The sequence below is a fragment of the Pyxicephalus adspersus genome, chromosome 3 (assembly GCF_032062135.1).
Source record: "Pyxicephalus adspersus chromosome 3, UCB_Pads_2.0, whole genome shotgun sequence".
Classification (NCBI taxonomy): Eukaryota; Metazoa; Chordata; class Amphibia; order Anura; family Pyxicephalidae; genus Pyxicephalus; species Pyxicephalus adspersus.
This window is the reverse complement of record NC_092860.1, coordinates 14893788-14907259: the sequence shown is the minus strand read 5'-3', so window position 1 is coordinate 14907259 and position 13472 is coordinate 14893788. Positions and strand designations below refer to the sequence as shown.

Here is a 13472-nt window from a genome sequence, read left to right as displayed (position 1 = left end):
GATTATGTATATATTGTGTCTTTTATGGGCCATCACAGTTTTATTTTCTCTGCATAGCTTTAAGGGTAATATTAAATAAGTGGGAACTATGTGCAGTTAGTAATGTGATGCATATGAGATTTGTGTGTAGAAGAAGAGGATCGGTAGGTGATCTTTGATGTCTTTTATAAATTATTTTGTCAATTTATGTATTGTTTTGGTATTGGCAGGTACATATTACATATAAAAGAAAGTATCTTGTTTGAAAAAAAAAATTGAAAACCAAAAGCAAATCAAAATGTAATATTTATAAGCCTAGAAATCCGTAAATGTGGCTGCATCTTATTCAAGCTTGTTTATTGGCTCCGGCCAGTAACGCATTTGTTGTGACAATGCTCACTGGATCTATATTATATCTGTGGCCCTTTGGACAGGGGTATGGTGAAATACATACAAAACACACTCCATACCATTATGGAGAGAGTTTGATAGTTCACAAACATGAAATGTGTATGGCTAATGACACTGTAGTTTTCACAGGACAGCACAGAACTTCTGTTAGAATCGACAGGTATTTTCCTGCATTTATTGAATAAAATTATAAAACCATTAAATATTATCTTAGCCAACGCACAAAGTAATAAGATGTGCCATGTCATTTAAAATGGCCCCCCCTCCAAAAGAAGGGTTCTAATGCTGCTCTGGTCCCTCCTATTGATCTATCAGCCATATTAGGAGAAGAATGGATAACTGATAAACAGCAATGTACCAAAACAGCAAATGAGGCCCATAAAGTACAGACAATGAAGTCCCATAGTCAGCAATACACGGATCATCAACAGCAGGAGTGAGAGTCCATCTGAAGACAATTTGGCAATCAGAATGGGAATATCCAAGCTGTAAATAGACCGTTAGTTGCCATGTACACTTGAAAATGCTTGTGCACACACATTTACCTGCTTTCATTTGGGTTCTGAAAACTACACAATGCAAAGCTACCTTTATGAGACTGTGTGTTATTTGCGAACTGATGTAACAAACCCCATTTTTAACATAAAGAGTAAAACCATTTAAAGTTTTTCCGCAGTTAACGTGGATAGTTTGCTCAGAAATTCTTCTTCACCTCTGTTGTGCAGACTCCAATTACGGCCAGTTTGATTCTCCCATAGGCTGTGTTGCTGGTGTCTCCTGGCCAAATGGTCGTTTCCTTACATTTTGTGATGTTTTGCTGCACCAAGCAGGTAACCTTTGGCTTGTGACACTTTTATGTTAACTTTCCATCCTGCCAGACCGTAGTCATTCTAGTTATAATACTAGTATTCTTGCATTCTTGCAGAGGAGTTTCTGGAAAAACATGGAAGAACTTCAGGGGCATACTAGTTACACACCATTGATATAAATATACGCAGCACCTGTGGGGTTTTTGTTATTACCAAGTAAGGAATTGTGGAGTTCCTCTGGAGTAAAAATGCCTCCCCTGCTGGAATCATAAAGGTGGAATACTGAATATAGCTTGGTAATCACTACTATTTAACAAGGGTGCCTGCTATTATGTTTGACATGAAAATGGCTACAAATTAGCCAATTTACTTATAAAGAGGAAATACATTTATTTATATCCAAATTGATTTGTTTTTCTCTTAGGTGAGTTATAATAAACCACAGCCAAACCAAACATATGTATGTAGGCTTTAAAAAGTTCAAATATATCTAAAGTTATAACTTCTTTGGGATGGTATTAGGAGTAAACTCTGCTGACAATGGTTTTGTTGATCATCTGCCATGTAACATTGCCTATTTTTAAAGATAAACTGTAGTTTTGAATTTTTTTTGTGTTCTCATGATTATGTATAAAATCCCTATTTCACATATAAACTTTTACTCCCATGCCTAAAGCGGAACTGATCCTGCTCTATTCACCTATCTCTGTTCCATCTCAGGGCGTCAACTTCCTTCTTTTTTTCTTCCTCATTTTCGATCATCTTGATTGGCAGTGATGTAACTGCTGCTCTGGGGCGTGGAAGTTCATTGATTCCCAGGATTTCCAGGTTTCCTGGCTTCCTATGCTGAGCTGCACATGCTCAGCTTAGTGATATTTTGACAAAGGGGTGATTCCCCACTCATAACCTCATCACACACCCGGCTCCCAGACTTTTCTAGAGCTGCCCCAACTCTCTGGAATGGGCTTCCTCGTCCTATTTGGCTTGCTCCTACTTTCTGCTCATTTAAAAGAGCCCTTAAAACCCATTTTTTCAAACTTGCTCACTTGTCTTCTGTCTTTTGAAACCATCACTACTTTCAGCTACTATGGATCTCCCCTCCTATTGTGTGTTACTCCACCCACCTCCTAGATTGTAAGCTCTTCAGGGCAGGGTCCTCTCCTCCTGTGTCACTGTCTGTATTTGTCGGTCATTTGCAACCCCTATTTAATGTACAGTGCTGTGTAATATGTTGGCACCATATAAATCCTGTTTATTATTAATTATAATAATACTAACATTAATATTTTGTCAGGCAGGTAAAATTCTTATTGCACCAGATATACCCCCTGTCTCTTCCTGGCCAATCCCAAATTTTGAAAGCAGAACTAAGAACTACTGAAACGTCCCTAGAAGTTTTTGAAGTTTTTATGTGGCCTGGGAGAGAATAAAACAGTACTTCCTCCTATTTTATTTTACAGGATTGTTTATTTACAGAATCAAATAGCACAGATTTTACACGCTTTCCAAAGGGAGACACAATAAATTTTTTTTACACGCACATATATATATATTGCAGATCTGTGTGATCATGTCTTTCCCCACCTTGGAGACCACCATTGGTTTATTATTATCGTAGACTCTCTTCCCGCACCAGAATATTGACCCATATTATAACAGTACATTGATCTTTATTGAAATAGGGTATTTAAAAAAAGGTAGAAAAACATTTTATTTTCTGTAATTACATCCCTTGTATTTACAAACAACAGCTTGCCATTACACTGGTGTAAATGTAACATGTGAGTTTTATCAGATTAGTGACCAGAATTTATGAAGAACCCTAAATGAAATTATATTAACAATTTGCCTAGCAATTGAAATGGTTTTCCAGGAAGGAATTATAGACTTTTATCTTACAGGTGATTCACATCCTGCAGCTCATTAACCTACATTAGAGACACTGGCATTACAGACAGATTTGAGGGCTCAGCTACAAAAGATGGCATTAGGGGATAAATTGCAGGCTTGCAAACCATTACCAGCTCATATGTGGTATTACCATTTCTTGCCCATCAAACTATTTAGAGATCTGCAGCTCTTTTTCAGGAAATGGCTGCATGGAGCAGCTCTTCTAAAGAAGTTAACAAGCTGTGAGCTGTAAATCACCGAAAAGTTTTTTGGGTGTGTAATGATCTAAGTGGAAATGCAATGGAACAATAAGGAAGCCTGCAGTGAGAACTGGAACTCCTTTCTTAAATCATGGTGATCTAATGGCTTTAGAATTTGGAATGAGAATGCATGAGTTATGACTTTCCTAGGTACGACCTTAGTGACCCTAGTGACAGCCAGGAAACAAGCATTAGTGACAGCCTCCATGTTTTGCTGATTATGGATTTCTTTTAAAGCCAGATTCCCATTTTGCATTGCGTTAAAACATCTGTATTAGCAAAGCAAAGCTAAAGTTAAGGGCAAATGGGCATAGTCTGGCAAGGAACTTACTGATGGGAGTGAATACAGAGATCTCAAAATTTGTCTGCTGTTCATTCATTGTCCAATCACAGGCCCAGGGTTTGGAGATGACACCAGTGTTGTCTTTAGAAGCAGAACTAATTCATCAATTTGCCTGGTGTTCAGCTTTTAGTTTTGCAAGAATTAAAGGGAAGGACAGATTTATAGGATATTATATATATTGTTGACTTGTGTTTGAAGGAACAATCATCCTGAATTTACCATTATCTAATCATTACCATTATCATAATCATTATATAATCATAATTGTTCAGTGTTAGTGACTCAGTAGCACGAAAAAAGTCAGCAATAGCAGATCATTTTGGTATGAATTTGCCAAATCCAACCTAACCAATTTTATTGGGAACTTTACCTATCTTGTAAATTAGAAAAGTTGATAAACAGCCCCATTCAACCACATATATGTCTTTGCTACCCTTGACCCTGTCACCAGTTCAGTGCTTGTCCATTGTAGTACTTTTAGCAGATACTATCCACTGTGAACCAGAAGGACCCGACAAAACCTGCTGTTTTGGTGATGATCTGACCCAGTTGTCCAGCCATCACAAGTTGGCAAAGTCAAACAGATCCCTACACAAGCCCATGTTTCCTGCCTTCAGCAAACCACCTTCAAGATCTGAGTGTTGACTTGATTCCCAATGTATCCCATCAACTGCCAGGTGCCATTGTATCAATACCAGAGCTGGGTCACCATCTTATCAGCCTGTAGGCACATCAACATTTGGTGCCAAAGCAAAAGAATTCTAAATGGATCACTTATTTTGCACAATATGTTTGGATGTTTTACTGGTCCTGCCCTAATAATGGCTTTTTATATTATATTCTGGGAACAGGTCCTTGTTTAAGCTGAACTCCAAGCAGATGTGAAGGACACAAATTAATAAATTTTTTGGATTTCTGGTAAATTGATCTTGTGAAAGTAATTGAATTATTTGCAGTCCCCTGTGCAGGGCTCAGATTGGCTCAAGGAAAAACAAAAGCTAAGAGTAATCAGGTGTGCTGCATGTAAATACATTGAAAATATTGATATTGTAATTATATATGTTAATTATAGAGGAGAGCAGATAGATCAGAGGGAAAAACACATCCATCTACTACTGCTGCTGTAATGGTCTACTAAGAGGGCTTGAGGTGGAGAGGATACCACTGTATTGCTAATGAAATATTGCCATTCCATTGACTGTGCTTTGCAATCTAAGGAATGGATGGGCAGATTTAAAGTTCACTTCTGTCCAGAGATGGTTTTAGACAAAATAGGGCTCTGAGCAAATATAATGTGGTGGCCTTAAATGCACATTGCCATTCGGTTACCTGGGCCCTGAAGAAGTTGGGAGTTCTGGGCAATTGCCTAGTTTACCCTTCTCTAAAACCAACTCTTTGCCTGTCAAACATGGAAAGCATAGAACAATGACACATGGCATTACTTGCATGCGTTACACAGCACAGCGAGGTAAAATAATGCAACTGACCCTACAATGCAAGCCATTACTATTCATCTGGGCCACTGCCCATGCTGCCAGACATTGCTGGGTTGAACAGAGAGGTTTTCTTAAAATTCCTTGACTTCCAGATACACTGCTGATATGTTGAATGGCCAATCCTAGTCTGTGCTTTGTGGTTACTTCTGCTAGCTGCAGACTAATGTGCCCTAGAATTACATCAGAGCCAACAGAGTAAAGCAGAAAGAGCTATGGAGGATGCCAGCATCTGACACTCCAAGGTGCAAACTGCTGATCGTTGTAAGTTTAAACTGTTCAAATTGGCAGGTATTAAGTATAAATTGATTGATGTGCAGAGGGGCATCTGTTTAGCATATATATATATATATATAAAGTATATATATATTTATATATATTTATTTATTTATGGAATATGCAGACTCTCTTTGGTCATGTCTTCTCTTTATTTCACTAGACGTCTATCAAATTGTATGATTGAAAATAGATGCTTTGCAGTCTTTATTCATAGAATTACTCTGGTACTTTGCCTACTTTGCTCATGTCTAAACATATCCACACCCCAGAGATGTACAATTATCAGCTGCACTTCCTCCCCACCTCTCTGCTGCACCACCCCTGCCTATCTAAGCTCTGGTGTTGACTGTTGTTGAAGCCTAGACTGGGGGATTGGATCATGGCACTGTGCCCAATATGTGACAGTACTTAGGTGATTGGCCCCATAAGTCTAAGCACTGTCACCTAGAAGTCACCATGAGCTCAATCATACCTGGAAGTGTCGATCCATTAGCAAGGCCTTCCTGGAGGTGGCAAGGGAGCATAGCTGGTTGTATCTCTTTAGTATTCCCGAGCTGGAGAACATGAATTTAGGGATACCAAGTCTTCATTATGAATAGGACAGCTTGGGAGCAGTGCTTTTATAACATATTGCAATAAATCATTACCTGTTTACGCCAAATGTAAAAATAAAGATATGTTTTCTAATGATTCAGATGAAATAAGAATGTTAATGACAAGTCCACTTTAGCCATTGTGGAATTTTTGGATAATATTACCAGATCCCTAGATGTCTTTATTTGTTGCTTGAAGATGTTCAAAAACATTTTTTGTTTGGCCAAAATTGCTTTGACTGTCTTCTCACAATCCATCCCTTCCTTCAACGTGATTAGGACAAGGTAACACATACTTCACAAAAGATAAATGTTGCCAAAACCCTGTTTATTCCCCTCAGAGACCTGAATGGAAAATCTTAATTTAGCATCCTAATATCCAGAATTTGTTCAGCTCTTGGTTAATCCAGTCCATCGCATGAGGAACATCACTCCTTGGACACCATGGAGCTTCTACGGTTCCCCCCCTCAAAGTTCCCCCTTTTTTAGCCAGGGTGGTTGGACCCTTGCGTTCTTCATTCACCAGGCTGGCCACTGTCTCTTATAAAATGATAAATAATGATTTGTGATTTTTAATTCTGCAAAATTGACGCTCTGGTGATCCCATGGAGGCAAATTGCAACCTTCAAGTTTGTAGTCCTTTTACAGATACATAGGGTTGATCCCTCTAGAAATCACAAACTCGCTGATGTAGCTGAAAGAAGATAAAGATGAAAGAGAATGTTTACGCCTTTTTTATAAGATGTATATAGCATGTGCAAATTTGTGGCCCTTTGGTATTGGAGGATGTGTTGGAGAATGTGATATGAAAGATCATTCTGATGGAAACACTGCTATTTAAAGTGAACCCATGTTGTGGCCAAAAGAAAACTGCTGCTATAAGGAACCATACACCATAAGAACCCCAATCCACATATTACCTGTCTCCATCTGCCTCCCCAGTCTGCAAAAATATAAAAACTAGAACATATGGGCACAAGGAACATTTGTATGCCTCACCACCCACATTATCATACTGGCTGCCTAAAGTTCATTGTGTGCATTTACCAAACCAGGGATGGGGCAGGGAGTATTTGTTCAGCCCAGATATATTGGCCCGGATTTATTAAAGCTCACCAAGACTGGAAAAGAGATTATGGGTGAACCACAGTAATCCAGCTAACCTAAAATGGAATTCTTAAAAATCATTTGCTATTATTTGTTAAATGTTTTCACACCTGGACCAGTTCCATTCCAGGTTTGCTAGACCACCCAAGTTCTCCCAAGATAGTCTATCTTCTCCAGTCTTGGAGAACTTTAATAAATCAGGCACATTGTGAGAAGTGTCCGGCAGTGTATGTTTTAACAACTAATATGCTGACCATGACTCGAGGCCACAGGTGCTTAATAAAAGGTGGAACCTCTCAGTGTTTAAGAGAAAGAAAGCCAGACTAGCTGTATGGTTGGAGAAAGCCAAGCCAAGCCAGGCCAGGCCAGTGAACAGATAAAACTGTTGGCCGAGAGGCTGAACCTTGCCTTGTGTTTGATGTACCCAGTTGGAGTCAAGAATACAAATGGGTTGGAAATCCCATAAGCTGTCATTTGCCTGTAGACTGTTAGGTTGAAATTTTTGTTTATTTTGCTGTTTATTAATATGCTTACAAAATATGTAGTAAAAGTAGATAGTTAAAAACTGTATCAACTCTTTAACAAAAGCAAAAACAATGAAATCTACCAACAAAGTACTGTACTAAAGAGAGTAAAAAAGCTAAAATCTGGAAGTAATATAAGGCAGTTACTTAGTAGAAGAGATGTGTATGTCTCTTCTGCCCAAAAACGTCTTCACTTTTTTTCTGAATGCTTTTGTTTTTTGAGTATAAACTAACTGCAAGACATGCTCAGCACAGTGAACACTCCCAGTCCATTCTTTTTATCTTTTAAGGACCATTAGAACGTTTTTTAAGGAAAAGCTCAATTAATTGTTTTTATGCAGCAGGGTTCAAAGACCTCTATATTTTTAATTCAGTCTAAGTGGTCTGCATATTAATGCACAAGTACTTATTATTCAAGGCTGAAAAAAACAACCTACTTGTCCACCACAATATGACTTCATTGTGTTGAGTAAAACAAGATGGAATGAGGTTTCTTAGGAAATAATTATACTTGAACAAATTGAACAAATAAGTGTTATTGTTTTTAATGGAACAAAACAGGCTTTCGTTGGAAGTAATCATACCTTTTCTGACAGCTGCAATCAGTATTTATGCCTGTGGATGTAATTTTGTTCTAGGGAATGTGTTTTATCTGCCCTGCTGACCGGACGGGCCTAAATAGGAGCTCGGCGTGCAAAGACTCCACGGCCCTGTCATTACAAACAACACCGGGCCACATACTTTGCAAGTAATTCCAGACAAATGTAAAATGGCACCATTTAATTTAATTCTGTCAAATCATTAAATGTATGCATAGTAGAAAAGACTTATTTTGTTTCCCACAATCGCATTAAATGCCACGCACCACCCTTGGATGGTTGACATTCATAGATGTGCACTTGACCTTTATGGTAAATTCAATTTTAAAGCTGATCATGTTTTGGTTGTACATGACTTCTGGTATGGGGAGGCTATAACACACCAAAATGATCAATGTGCCCTCTTACTCAATCAACATATTCTTAATAAAGCAATTTAAAGATCCAATTCAGATATATTGTGTGGTGTAAACCGGTGATCCCCAACCTGTTGTCTGCGAAAAAATGTAGGTGGTCCACGGCTCTGGCCGGTGCACCCTCCAGTGGGGTCAGGAGAAGGACATTAAACATAGGATGCCCTCCTACCCCCTCTGCTCAGTATCTAGTGCCAACTTTGCTGTACATTTCTCTTTGCATTTACATTGTTCTGCTTGACTGCATATAAAGTATTGGTTATTGTGATTGACACCTGCAAGATATCAGTTACAATTGTTGGTCCATTGGGCAAGTAGGTGGGATAGGAAACTACAAAACTGCAATAGTCAACAGAGGTGTCACCATGTTGACTATATATTGGGTGTCTAAAACTTATTAGAATTTCCCCATCTTGATTATGCAATATAGAAGGGGTGTTTCACTGTGGTCAGAATTGCATAGTAATTGGTGGTATTACCTTTATGATTATGCAGCAGGAAAGGGCATTTGAGTCTGTGCAGAATTGCATTGGTATCATAACCTTTGCTAAAAAATGTGGAAGGTCTGCTTAAAGCTGTGCAGAACTACATAATGTATGGTGGTGTCCCCATCTTGTTAATACAATGTGGAAGAGGTGTTTCACTGTGGTCAGAATTTCATAATATATGGCGGTGTTACTGTGGATTTGACTCTTTGCAGAATTACATACACTGGTACACTGGTACACTGGTATTATAGTCTTTGTGTTTGAATCCGTGCAGAACTACATAATGTATGGCGGTGTCACCATGTGGCTATGCAATATTGGCATAAGTCTACAGTACATCAACTTGTTATGATATCCTGTTACTTTAACTACAGAATGCCAGACCTCTTTTCCATTCTCTGCAGGATTGGATATTTGTTTACTCAGCTCCACTCCACATTATGTCCTTATGTGACACCCAGAAGATGAGACTATTTAGATATTATTTCTTGCATTGATTTTCTCCAGGTCCTATGCTGAATTTGTGGGCAATTACAGAGCATTATTGTGCTGCATGATGGAAATACAATTGTCATTAAATCTCTAGGCTTGTCTGTTCACATTGACCACAAAGCTTCTAATGTGGTTAAGGGCTGGAGGAGGCCAGAATCTGTTTATAACATGTAAGAATCCTTGGATAGGGAGACTGAAGGTGCACCTACATTTCATACCAGATCATCCGTGCAGTCATCTTGTGCAAGATCATCCCCATCCTCTCCATTTAGGGGTTCATCTGTGACTGTATCTCCAGCTTCTGAGGTGCTGTCGTCCTGGGAGAATTCACTTCGGCTGCAGTCAGACTTCTTCCTTGATGTTATGGCTGAAGGAAAGAAGACATCTAGGAAAAGTCACATCACAGAACATTGGATAGCTCTGCGCATCACACATAGCACAATGTACTTGTACTGTAAAGGTTCTCCCAAGGACAAAGGTGACCATGTCCTATACAAGACTCAATGTGTTGGGTCACAAAACAAAATTAATTTTTTTGGCAATACTAATATTAAACATAAATCTTGCTCTACTTCATCTGAAATTAGGAATTAGGACTGGCATTAAATAAATGCTGAAGCTAAACTTGCCCAAAAAGTACCCTTCTATGGAGGCATGTGCTGCATAGATTTTTGTTCCTTTTGCCTATGGGAATGTAAATAGAATCACACTCCTTGCTTCCACTGCAGCTGGCACACTCCACTTCTCTGCTTTGGGTTGTAGGATTGCCCCCCACGTCCTTGCTACAATACAAGCCTGCTGGTCCTGCATTGTGGGCGATGATGCTAGGCCTACAATACCAGGATAGTGGACCTTGGAGAAAAGGCTGTAGGGGACCTGCTACATAGAAATGGAAGCCTAAAGACTGAGGGAATATAGTAAGTAGTATTACAGCAAGTCTATCAAGCATATAGCAAGTAGGCAAGTTTATTATAAACTCTACCCACCCCTGCTATCTTTTCCAGACTTCCAAAACTCTGAGTTTTGCTTAGTTTTGGACAATAAAAGACTTCCATTGCATCTTCATTGTAGCTTGTGAAGCCATTGGGAAGTTATGAGGTCACATCCCATTTACTCAACAAAATCTTTTTCCTACAGGAGCATATTCCATAAGAATTCTGTGGAGGAAGGGTGAGTACCCATTATGGTTTTATTGTGTCTCTGTTCATAGATCCTACTTTCTATTTGGTCATCCGCTTAGGGAATTAGGCATAATCTTCCAAAAGGGACAAAGATGGGAATAAAAAGCATTTAATCTTCCCAAATTGTTACTTGAAATCCTTAGTTATTGGATGTCATTAAAGATGCTGTTGTGTTCTAACTGGGCCCATCCATTTTAAATCATGATGACTTAAACCAGACAAGGGGTGTAAGCATTCTGTTGGCCATGCACATCAAGCACTATTAGGACTTCTTGGGGGACATCATTCTGTGAGTCCAAGAATGTGCCCAAACCCAGATTAATCCTTTACTTTGCCTAATTTCCAGACATGAGCTTGATACATGGCCTTGCAGGCTCCTAAATACTTTTAGTTGAAGCCACTTATGTATCATGATGGCTTTATACCAAACCCTATTCATCATTAACTAACCTGCGCATGACTTCTGTTCATCGGTTATCTGTTCCAACCGTCCCAGCAGAGCATCAATGTTTGTCTTGATCTGTGTGAGCTCTGACTTGATGGTCTGAATTTCATTGCTTCTTACTACAAATATAAAGAGAATGTCCTCATTGTAATTGTCATTGAAAAAACTAGATCATAGAATTTTTGGCATCAATCAATGGATGAAATGCATGTGGACATCCATAGATATTTAGAAAAAGTCCAATCTCATAATGATACCAATGGCAGTAGTTTAAGGACAAAAATGGTTGGCTGATACATTTCTACATTTTGGGGGTTTATATACAGTAATGTTTAGTCAAACTATTATTTATATTTGTGTCTTAATGTATCAACCACTTCACCAGGTTAACTTGCCCTGCCAGATTCCACCCTTTAGGACCCAAAGCTAAACCATATGCCATGGGCAAAGTATTAATTGGGCCATATTGGCTCATGAAACGTGAATACATATTACCAGCCATGAGAGTAAAAGAACCCTTTGGTTTTGGGTGCTATACATGATATAACATGGGTCATGGGGAATGGATATTAGGGTAACCTGGTATTTATAATATTATCAGTAATCCAGGAAAACTTCTCAAATGTCTACATATTTAAACACTAAATAGGTGCTACAGTTTGTGTTTTAACCCCTGGTGGTCTTTGGGCAGAACCTGGGGTAAGATGTGTGTATCCTTCAAAGTTCAGTTCAGACTCCACAACATCACTGCAATACATATAAGGCTCCAAACAGAATAGACTATCAATCTGATTGTAGGGCCTAATGGGGTATGAAGAATCAGAATCTGATAGCAATCAGTCAAATTCAACTCTTGGTTCTTCAACTGTTCCTTCCATTTTTAAGCTGAGTTCACATCTCCCTGCCTGTTTTTTTGGCTGATAAAATCTAGGGGAGAGGGTGGGTTTCATATGCAGGGCTAGATTTGTACTTTTTTTCTCCCCCAGGCCAGTTAGCTTGTGTTTTGGCAAATATGGGAGGGTGGCCATGATGATAGGAAAGGTCATTAATGGGATTCATGGTGGTGGTTGGCAGAAAAGCCCTAATGATATTAATTTAACCACAATTGATGAAAAAAAGGCCGCCCCTAGTGGCCATAGCTCCCTTGGCCGTGACCTTTTGAGAAATCTGGCCCTGGAAGTAAATATGCAAGTTCATAGATGCGCTGCTGTTTAAACCAAAAGAGCCTTCAATGTTACTGCACTAAAAAACACCCCTTCACTTCCATAGGTTATACAGTATAAAAATGTGAATGATCACCAGTGAAAAGCAAAAGGAAAGTTAGGCACCGGCATTAATGCCCCTTTGAAACACTTGAATGAACACTTATAAGGTCTTATGATGTCCTCATTTATCTCTGTTGCTGTATGCATTGTGAAGAAATTATTCATTAATCATGTTCTCAACACAAGCACTGAAATCTTAGCAGGTTGCTAGACTTGTAAACAACCAGCAGATATTTCTAATATGTTAGAAACTAAACAAAACCTGATTGTAGTTTTTGTTTTGAGATCTTTGAAAAAGAATTACGGTACTTCACAGTGCAAGCAGCTTGAGAAGTCAGTGAGCGCAGGTTTTACAGTTGTTTTGCTACGTATTAAGAGTACGTAAATTATTTGATTACAGTTTAGGCATAAATGTTATTTATGTCTGATTGGTTACAGTGAATTGTTTGAGTTTTGTATTATTTTACTGCTTGTCCCTTTCCTGCTTCTTTTCCATTTCGGTAACCTGCCAGTCTCCCCTCCCTGAAAAATGTTGTCTAGTGCCCTGCAAGAAAAGGGAGTTTATTACTTTATTTGCTTTCCCTGGACTGAATTCACACTTACATCTTAACTTGGCGGCACTCCCTGTGATGGCGGCGGATCTTGCAAGCAGCTTGACTGGTAGAGCTGACTTTACCCGTCGTACAAGAGGGACCGTCACACGTGGACGTTTCACTGGAACTGCTCGAGGAGCTGGTGACACTCTTCCTCTGTACTCAAACAGCCTAAAACGATGGAGAGAAACAGCTCAGCTTCCACAATGCCCTGTTTATATGTTCTTCTTTATAGTAAAATGGAAGACCATGAGAACCACCTTGTTAAAACAGACGCCTGGTGATGTAAGCCCTAAGTAACAATGGAC

The 13472-nt window shown here is 39.0% G+C and overlaps 1 protein-coding gene across 4 annotated transcripts in view; it reads right to left on the bottom strand.

Annotated features, from left to right (window-relative positions):
* Positions 1-2646: 2646 nt before the first annotated feature.
* Positions 2647-13472, bottom strand: part of RALY (RALY heterogeneous nuclear ribonucleoprotein) — a 107321-nt gene continuing 96495 nt past the window's right edge. For 2 of the 4 annotated variants that reach the window (XM_072403690.1, XM_072403687.1), the window contains 4 exons: positions 13175-13335; positions 11312-11425; positions 9899-10065; positions 2647-6751 (listed from right to left, as the gene is read on the bottom strand). In XM_072403690.1, the coding sequence (XP_072259791.1) occupies positions 6725-6751; positions 9899-10065; positions 11312-11425; positions 13175-13335 (469 nt within the window). In that variant the 3' untranslated portion in view covers positions 2647-6724. Of the gene's footprint in view, positions 6752-9889; positions 10066-11311; positions 11426-13174; positions 13336-13472 lie in introns of all 4 variants that reach the window. The other 2 variants (XM_072403689.1, XM_072403688.1) reach the window with 2 other exon arrangements.